The sequence below is a fragment of the Rhagoletis pomonella genome, unplaced genomic scaffold (genome assembly GCF_013731165.1).
Source record: "Rhagoletis pomonella isolate Grant_MI unplaced genomic scaffold, Rhpom_1.0 Rhpom_scaffold_06157, whole genome shotgun sequence".
NCBI classification, from domain to species: Eukaryota; Metazoa; Arthropoda; class Insecta; order Diptera; family Tephritidae; genus Rhagoletis; species Rhagoletis pomonella.
Genome location: NW_023464691.1, coordinates 1 through 10,256, shown reverse-complemented (window position 1 = coordinate 10,256; position 10,256 = coordinate 1). Strand labels below are relative to the sequence as shown.

Below are 10,256 nucleotides of genomic sequence, written 5' to 3'. Positions count from 1 at the left end.
AAAATTGGAAAACGACGCCGTCTACATTTTGTCACACTCAAAGGTATGTTTTTTACGCGTCTACATTTTGCAACCTCGCAGCAGGGTTGCATTATGGCAATACTAATCACATTTTTTTTATTTATTGGGCACGTTTTCCGTATTTGCATTTAATTTGAGCGCAATTTTTGATGAAAAGAAACAAATCAAGGAAAAGGAATAACAAATATTACGAATTGGTAATTAAGTTAAATAATTACAATTTTTCAGAAACAAAATCGAAAGGCGACATATAAACAATGCACGCAAACAAGAAATGTCTGGCAACACCAGCAAAGTTTTGTGACGATTTTGCGACGACTGCTAGAAAGGGGTGCTCACAGTTTGATGCTAAAAGTGTCTCAAAATGTAGACGTCTACATTTTCAGACACAATTTGGAACGAACTGTGAACACCCCATATGTTTTTTACGCGTCTACATTTTGCAACCTCGCAGCAGGGTTGCATTATGGCAATACTTATCGCATTTTTTTTATTTATTGGGCACGTTTTCTATATTTGCATTTAATTTGAGCGCAATTTCTGATGAAAAGAAATAAATCAAGGAAAAGAAATAAAAAATATTAGGAATTGGTAATTAAGTTAAATAATTACAATTTTTCAGAAACAAAATCGAAAGGCGACATATAAAAAAGCACGCAAAGAAGAAATGTCTGGCAACACCAGAAAAGTTTTGAGACGATTTTGCGTGTTTTGTTCATTTTTCTTTTCGCATAATTTCACCATCCCTATGCATGCAACGTGTGCGAGTGAATAAGATATATTAAAACAGTTGAAAAATTTTAAGATGTTGTTTCATTCTAAGACTTTTTCGTAGCGAATTCTTACCCTGTGGAAAATCTCTAGTTTTGAACTGGGGCGCTTCTAGTACATTTAGAACCACTACTAGTTCGCGATAAATCTCTTTTGCATGCAAACAACTGGCGAATTTAACACAGCGATGTCATAGGAATTGGAAATTGTCCCCCGCTGCATTACCTTTTGCATAGTTCAGAATCAGTCCTAAATTCGACATATGGGATCTAGTTCGCTTTGCACCCCATTTTCTATAGTTTCGAACCAGTTGTAAAGGAAAAAAGTAACAAGATGTTTTATTTTTGGGTTACTATGGTAGCAATTTTCAATCTTTTGCAGAGAAATAATTTTCAATCTGAAATCAAATTTGTTTGAATGAATGTAAATTTAATTTTGCATTGGAAACACATTTACATACCTTTGGCTGTAGCTGAATTTGCAGAGGTGCTGACTGTTATTGGTTATATTCCAGAAGGTCCCATAATATTAAGATGTTAACACAAATATTAGTTTTGTATTACTAAACTATGAAAAAGCCTCTGCGACGTGCAGACTGAAAGCGTATTTGAACGAAAAACCCGCCAAGCAAAAATCTATTTAAAGTAAACAAGCCCCCCGCTGCATCCCTTTTTCAGTAGTCTCGAACTAGTTAAAAATTCGCCAGATGAGATCTAGTTCGTTCTGCATCCCTTTTTATATAGTTTTGAACCAGTTCTAAATACGTCATTTTAGATATAGATTTCTAAAATTGTTTTTTAAAAGTATCACATATCGCCGCTTTTGGACTGGTGGCGATCTAGTTACTATCGGACTGGTTCGTTTTTGGCGATAAAGATGTAGTACAGAACTACAAATTTGGTTCACCAGTTCGGGGTTTCCCTACAGGGTACATGTACTATTTATGTATTAGTGACAATCGAAAATTTGTGTGAATGTGTTCTAATTTCGGTCATTCGCGTTTTGCAGGGAAGAGTACGTGCAAGGCGGATCTATGCAAGGTGGCAAGGTGTATTTAACAAAGAGCGCAAACATCGCGTGTACGTATACAAGCAAGAGCGTAACGATGAGATCGCGGCAGCATGCAAAATGAATTAGGCACACTAACACATTCTCACTTCTAGCGAACGCTTGTATGTGGTAGTGTCCAAGAATGATAGAATACAAGATTGCGCCGATCAGAGAGGATTTTTGAGAATAACTTTTGTGTGACGTCACACTGGTGCAATTGCGAGAGAGAAATGCCAAAACGTGAGCAAGAATGGAAGAAGAAGAAAAAAATGTTGCAAGGAAAACGTAAACATGTTGCACCAGTGTGACGTCATGCAAACAACGATTCTGTCAAATTCGTTAAGAGAAGAATAGCGGTCCGAGATCGGCGCAACCTTTGTATTCTCTCAATCGTGGTAGTGTCCACCTCTGTATATAAGTAAAAAATTTCACTAAGACTGATTTTACACAGTTCAAGTATTGAATTTAATTCTGCTCGCATGTGGAAGAGAGGGGGTGAGAACAAAAGGGACGAGTACACATGCGTCTGTACCGTCAAGTCGTTTCAACTTTCTTGCTTTGGTTTTGGCATTTTCAACAGAAGTGAAACGTGTAAAAGCAAATATAAAACACAACTTTCTTGCAAGAGCAAGAGCAAGAATTGCTTTCAAGTACTTGAATCATGTAAATCGGGTGTAACAAAATATAGGCAGATTGTAACGAACACGTACCTGTTTATCCGCCCTTCTGCAATTTTTGCTATCAATGTGGTGGCCCGTACTAGCTCAGCATTTGTGGATGCCACATTGAAAATTTTTTCCAGCAAGAATTTGCAACTTCTCTCCAAGAGAACTGTCACATTGCTCTCACAATTTTTGAGTGTTGGATAGTTTTTTGGTCTGCACGAACGCGATTTGGGCAAAAATCGTGATAATTCGTACAAATTCGTACAAATTTTTTGCTCGACGAACAAACCTATTACTTGCAAAAACCGGAAGAAGAAGACACACCAGCTGACTTTGTTTATGTTTTATTTGTAAACAAACTGAAATTCATGTTACCTCCATAGAAGAAAAAAGGAAAATGAACGTTCAATGTTCGCCAGGAACATTTCTAGGAGTAAAAACTAGTTGGCGCTATCATAAAGTCTCATAGCAGGCCACCAAATAGCATATAAATACCAAAACTCGGAAAATTCAATTTTTTTTGTTTACAGAAATAACAACCATATGTTTTGTGATCATATGTTTTCGTGTTGGATAATTTTTGCTGACTAAAATTTTGCCAGTGCAAAATGGAAGGCTGCACAAAATGCCAACAGCTTGTGCCTCCCTTTCTTTCACTTGCGGTGAAGTTCAGGTGGCCATCGGGAAGTCGAAAGCCTCCAAAGCCATTGAATCCGACGGAATATGCATGTTGATGCTGAAAAATTTGGGTCCTGCGGGAGTAGCATACCTAACGGAGGTCCTCAACCTGTCTATGGCCACTCTCGTCATTCCAGACATCTGAAAAATGGGGAGAGAGGTCCCACTGCCCAAATCGAAACCGCCCCTGTGAGAGAACTTTTCTAGTAGCGTTGGACCTGTTCAAGGCGTTCTACACTGTCAGTCATTCAACGCCGCTAAAAGAGATAGAGGCCTCCTCTCTCCCACAGCCACGTAAAATTAAACAGGGGGGAATCACAGGGTGGTGTCCTGTCCCCACTACTGTTTACTTATTATATCTCTAAGCTTCCTCAACCACCAGAGGGTGTCAATATTGTCTCTTATGCTGACGATTGTTCGATCATGGCGTCTGGGTAATGGAATTGATGACTTGTGCTCGAAAGTAAACGGTTATCTCGCCGAACTTTCTCGCTTATTCACTGCAAGGAGCCTTGCCCTACCCCTGCGAAATCGTCGGCAACCCTATTCACTACCTGAACGAAGGAGGTTAGACTGCAGCTGGGTATTCACGTTGATGGCGTAACAATACCGACGGTGAATAACCCGAAAATCCTCGGAGTTACCTTCGACAGTCTGTTCTCCTTCTCGGCGCATACAACCGTAATTGCCAATAAAGTACAAAGCCGCTACAATGTCCTCAAGTCGCTGGCCGACAGCTCTTGTGACAAAGATAAAGAAACATTGTTGGCAACATACAAGGCAATTGGCCAGCCGGTTCTAAACTATGCAGCGCCCGTGTGGTCGCCTGGGACTAGCAGGACGCAGCGGATGGAGCTACAGACCTGCCAAAACACGGCACTACGAACAGCGACCGGATGCCTCCTGATGACGCCCCAACACCACCTACACGACGAGGCCCAGATGCTCCCAGTCAAGGAGCATAACAGAATGCTTTGCAAGCAGGGAGCCACAGACGTGGCCATCACAGCAGGCAGCTGCTTGCAGAAGAGACCTCGCCGAGGCACGTCAGGAGACATCTGTACGAACTGACGGACGAAGTCCAGAGGTTCATTAAACAACCTCTGGACCTGTCAGCCTACCGACAGGCGCTGAGCTGCATTCACAGGGAATCAACGTTGACGGATGAACCGTCCCGAGTGTGGCTCGACTGAGATATTAACCGATCTGGGCGGGGTTGTTGTAGCCGCTACAACAACAACTAGGTACTGATTGTCAATTTGCGTATAGTTTGTTGTAGTTTTTTTTTTTAATTTGACAGCTGTGGACCGCAGCTCGTCGTTTTCATTGTATCCGGGCTATTAAGCTTGTTTTATTTCCAAACAGTATTACGCTTAAACTGTTGTAATCGATTTAATTAGTATTTGCAAAAACAGATACATGCCCTGGCAAATGTTGAATACTTAAGTCCATCTTTTTTTGTATTTTACATTTATTTGCTTGTTATTTTAATGGAATGATGATGATGATTAGAATTAGCTTTACCCCCCTATTCTAACAGCCACAAAACTCAGCGCATCACTATGATTTCTACTGCGCCTGAAAATATGACACAAAAGGTTGATTTTAAGTGCCAAGAAAACGCACACATATTGAACTTTTTTAGCTGCATATTTGTCGTAGCAGCATACTTAGAAGCGTGGTAGAAATCACAAGTGATGTGCCTAGTTTTGTGACTTTGTTAGAATAGGGGAGTGAATGATTATGGGTTAAGATTAAAAAAATTAATTAATACAGAAATATGCGCATTAACAAACAATGAAATCCTTTAGTCGTACATCAACTCACAAGGTCTCTAATCAACGGAAAAACTAGTAAATAAAATTAAACTGTTTACGATAGGCAGTCCAAAATACAAATATCAGGAGAATTTAATAAAAGCACATATGTTTCATATTTGATAGAAGTCGAAAGTGCAGAAATACAATACCATGCATACAATAAAGATTAATGTTCTTTGTGGCAATCATTTTTATTCTGAGATGTCGTTTCCTTTCTTTACCGCCTAGGGTGCCTCTGGAGTTTTCAAATTATATTTCGACTTTATATTATTAAGTTCTTCTTGCTTCTTATCGACGTCCAGGCGTTTAAATGCTTTATTTGACTGGTAGTATAACACAACCAGATAACGATTACAAACGTTAAAGCCAGACAAATGATCACAAGCATTCTTGGCGTCGAATATGTCCTCGTAGACAACAAAGGCAGTTCCACGTGTCTCCGGTGTATTCCCACTTCAATAGAAGGAAACATTAACGTATCTGCACGCTTTTATAAAATATATACTTACACACGAATTTGTCTTATTGCCCCAAACTTCCCAAATATATCATACATTTCGTCCGAGGTAATTTTATATGGCAAATTTCTGACGTACAGCAGCCGATTTACCTCAGGTGGTAAGCGAATCTACCAAATATAAAAAAATATATATAATTAAACGAATTATGGGAATTGCATACTAATACTATATAGTCAACAAACTTACATTGTTACGTTTATTCATTGCAAGTTATTTCTACTCCTTTTGTGGATTTTTATAGATATTGTTTGGCTGAACGTGAGCGCACTTTGGATTATCCTTTGTGTCTAATCTACACCTTCTACATTCGCCTTTTCAGAAAAAACAAAGGTCTTTTTGGTCTACAATACAAAAGTACCCTTTTTCTCCTACACTAGAGATGAGCAGTGTTGTTCCGATACAAGTAGGTATGAAACGATAAGAGTAAATACAAGTACATACTCGATACTTTTTGTTTCATACCAATTAATTTTGGTAATGGTACCATATGGGCCTCCGCACACTGGACTGCTCAGTCCCCTAAAACCGGTTTTGTGTGGAAAAGACGGGGTAGAGGGTTCGAGTTTACCTCCCTCAGTTCAGTCCGCGAAAATTGCGGATTGACGGTGGATTGACACGCACACATAGACAACATGTTTTCTATTTCGTTTTGTTTGCATGTGCCACATGCACTAACAACAGAGAACGTATATGAATGAGGAACATTTTGCGTGTACCATAGTTTATAGCAAAATTAAAAATAAAAACGAATAAAAGAGAAACAGAAATCAAATAAGTACTAGGCAGAGGGGGTGCTTGCGGAGGCACGCGCGTGCTTGTGTCGGATCAAAACAAACTCTAAAATAAAAATGGAAGTCAGAACAACAAGTGTAGAGAAAGAACCGGGAAACGGGGAAAGGAGAGGGGTTTTGTACATTTGCTTGCTTGCCGAAAATATGATATTTGCGTGAAATCGATTTGCTGATTGCAAATAGATTTTTACGAACATGTATGAATTTTTCTTTTAAGCTAAGTTAATAAGATTTTCGGGTGGGGTTTAGTAGCGCTCACAACTATTTCGGGCTATTCCGACCAAAGGGGTGGCCCGATCAAAAAAAAATTCCACACACTTGTATTCAAGGGTCTACGCATTATTTTAACACTCACTTTTGTAAATTTTGGTCACTAATTTATTTACAAATAGGGTTTGAAATATGCCCTTTTTTTGTAAAATTCGGAAATTAGCGTACATTTATCACTCCTATTATCCTTAAAGCAATCACTTCACCAATACATTTTTGTATTCCCCCTCACTTTACAATTTACTCGATTAGTTATAGCTTGCTTTACGACTTCAATATAAACCAATTAATTACAATTCGCGTTAGTAATGGCGAATATCGCAGACGGTTTAACGATGAGCTGTATGAGCTTTACAACGATATAGACATAGTGCGGCGAATTAAAATTCAGCGGCTCCGCTGGCTTGGCCATGTCGTTCGGATGGACAGAAACGCTCCTGCTCTGAAAATATTCAACGCGGGCCGCGATGCTGGTAGCAGAGGAAGAGGAAGGCCTCCTCTGCGTTGGAAAGACCAGGTGGAGAAGGACTTGGCTTCACTGGGCTTTTTCAATTGGCGTCAGTTAGCACAGAAGAGAAATGACTGGCGTGCTGTTTTGGACTCGGCCAAAATCGCTTAGGCGGTTACAGCGCCAAATAAGAAGAAGAAGAAGAGAATCACAATTCATTAAATAAAAACACCTTCAAAATCACGCGTCTGACTTTGGTTGCATATGCGAATTAAATGGCGGAGTTCAGCTGTCAAACTCCAAAATATGCAATAGAATGAGAGACAAAATAAGATAGGATATAACCCAGTAAGCATTAAAAATATACAAAGGTGTTCTCTGCAAAAGGTGGTCAGCTCCTTTTCTTCGCAAAACCGAAAGGAGAATTCAACTGCCTGAGGGTTATAATCCCTAAGTTCAGCCGAAGGCCGCCTACGCAGAAAGGTGTTCTCTGCAAAAGGTGTTCAGCCCCCGTTTTTGGCAACATAGAAAGGAGAATTCTACTGCCTGAGGGTTATAGTCCCTAAGTGCGGCCGAAGGCCGCCTACACAGAAAGGAATTCTACACAAAACCACATTTGTTAAAAATAACATTTATTTTATAAAAACTTGTTTTTTTCTATTTTTAATTAACTTTTTTATTCTTTATTCAAAATTGCAAGATATCTAATTTGGCATAATTTATTTTATTAAAAAATCCCACGGTTTCTGTTAGTTGGGTCATATTCCACTTCAAACTGCTCAGTTTTCCAAAGAAAATTCCGTTTTTCCCCCTTTTCCAAACGGTTCCCTAGGGGCCTATGGGAGGAGCCCAAGGGGGGGAGAGGGTTACGCCTTACAGAAGTTACCATTTTTTACTAGAAATCGATCCCGTACTTTTCAATGTTACTCTCTCGCTCTGAGCGAATTTTTATTTTTTGACAGGTTTACTAGTTTTAGTCCGAGGAATACGGGATTGCACCTTAAATAAGGTAGAAGTGATTTTGAAATTTCTCTCTTTTCATTAAAAAATCAATTACGTGCTATGATATTTTTGTAGTTCTTTTTTCGACCACATCCATTTATAGATACATATACAAAAATGAAAAGTAGAAGGAACTACGAGCGTTGCGCTATGTGTGGCAAGAGCCAAGACGTTAAAGTGGTGTGATACCTTAGGGCATCTAGTTGCGAAGTTAGAAATCTTCCTTGGGATAACCGCTGCGGTGTTCAATTGCAAGATTCTTCCCGTGTCTGTGAAAAGTCATTTCAACGCGAATGATTTTATTACTTCCCCATTGCAGGAAAATGTTTTTAAGCGCATGCGTTTATACCTAGGTGCAGTTCCCATGCCCTGGGAGGTTCCTGTGCCTGTAAGGCCTGAAGAGCACGAAAGTTGAGAAGTGACGAAGTGAGATGATCTGTTGATGCGCAGGGTAAAAACATAGTGGAGCGGCGAGCAAAGCGAAGAGCTAGCATCGAGCAAAGCTCCATCCAATTACAAACATGTATGTATGTACGCTTTGCTCTGAACTATGCGTTCTCCCATTGAAACATATGCGTTTGAAATCGACGCTTTGCTCGATGCTCTTTGCTCGTCGCTCCTCTATGTTTTGACCAAAAAAGCTGATGCCACATAAAACTTTTGCTGCGCTTTACGTGACAGATTCGCTTTGACAGAGTTCCGATTAGTTGTCACTTCTACCTTATTAAATATGCCTTGCTTATATCACCTTGAACAATATGGGTATTCTTGAAATCTTGCAAAGCCATTGCAAATTGAATAGATTGCATAGCTTGCAAACACACAACAACAAAATACATGGGAAACAAGATGTGCTATCATGATTCAATAATACAAGGTTAGATAATTATTGACCGCTGCGGTTTGACACTCCCTTACAAAAGGTTGAATTTACGAAGGACGGAGAAAACGGGATGAATGAAATCTCGGTAGTAGAAAAGTATCCAAAGTAGGCAATTAGTAGTGGAATTCCTTTTGTAAATGCTAATGTATTTGCAGGAAATCTGGCATTTTAAACGAAATGTTGAACGTAAAATTGATGTATCTATGTGAAATACGTAATTTGTAATGCTGTATAAAAACTGCAAAATGACTCAAAATTAAAATAAGACTACTGTTAGATTGATGTAAACATCCAATTTAAAAACAGTTTATGTTTTCATCAGTTAAATATGCTTCATATGCATATACAAATAAACATATTGCACAAACAAATTGTATTATTGAATCATGGTCTAAGCCCATGCAGACATTTTGCAGGACAGCGTAGCAAGATAAATGCGATCCTGTGCTAGCTGTTTTAATGTAGGAACTGACAGATATTTCTCCGATTCAACTTGCTTAAATTATTTTTTGCTGTATCTTGTTATTGTATCTGACATATGGCCTTATTCATAAAAAATAAAGTAGGTTTAAAGAGCTTTATAAATTGACGTTTTCGTACATTTTTCAATTTATAAACCATTTATAAAGCTACTTTATTTTTTATGAATAAGGCCAATAGACTTTTGCTGCTTGCTACCTATGCATGCTGCAACCTTGCAATTGGGTGCTGGCGTGCTCTTGAAAAGTTGGAATAGTATTTTTGCAATTTCGTGCAATCCGTGCAACGTGAGACTTCGAGAATATCCCTAATGTATATTTTAAGCTCACAAAAATATTTTATAATTGGTTTATATTTTATAGCTGATTATATTTAGTACAATAATTTATGTTGAGCACTAGGTACACTATTCTTAGGTATAACATTGTGAAAGTTGTTGTAATTATCTTTTAATTATTATACTTTTTTCTTTTGTATATCCCTAACGCACATGAGTCGTTGAAGTACATATAAGTTTTTCCAGCACAAACATTTACATTTAATTAGCTTCAACCAATTGGGTGACACCATCCTTGGTTATTAACTGCAGTAAACCACCAGAATTTGGACGGTCTTTACCTTCAGTCCATTTGTAAAAGAGGCTATTATATAATAAAAACCTCCCATCATTAAATGTTCTAGTTTTGTTATATAAACATTCTTACCCAGCTACTTCTGTCAGAGGAGTCCATGTGCTGAAGTCTGCTTTCGGCATCCATTTGCGATTCATTGGAGTATCCAAAGTGACAGGGAGTATAGCAATAACAATGGAATCAGTGGGTAGTCCAGAGTTTTTACCAGCTAATGAACGAGTTAA

The 10,256-nt window shown here is 38.7% G+C and overlaps 2 protein-coding genes across 2 annotated transcripts; both read right to left on the bottom strand.

The window, feature by feature from the left end:
- Positions 1–5,056: 5,056 nt before the first annotated feature.
- Positions 5,057–5,925, bottom strand: LOC118755397 (splicing factor 3B subunit 6). The gene is made up of 3 exons (XM_036490235.1): positions 5,713–5,925; positions 5,515–5,633; positions 5,057–5,458 (listed from the first exon to the last, which is right to left on the bottom strand). Exons 1-3 carry the CDS (start codon positions 5,728–5,730, stop codon positions 5,230–5,232), a joined length of 366 nt encoding a protein of 121 aa, XP_036346128.1. The 5' UTR covers positions 5,731–5,925; the 3' UTR covers positions 5,057–5,229.
- Positions 5,926–9,734: 3,809 nt separating this feature from the next.
- On the bottom strand, positions 9,735–10,239 carry LOC118755398 (dihydropteridine reductase-like). Its single transcript, XM_036490236.1, has 2 exons — positions 10,105–10,239; positions 9,735–10,041 (listed from the first exon to the last, which is right to left on the bottom strand). The coding sequence occupies exons 1-2, from the start codon at positions 10,167–10,169 to the stop codon at positions 9,939–9,941; spliced, it is 168 nt and encodes a 55-aa protein (XP_036346129.1). The 5' UTR covers positions 10,170–10,239; the 3' UTR covers positions 9,735–9,938.
- Between the last annotated feature and the right edge of the window lie 17 nt (positions 10,240–10,256).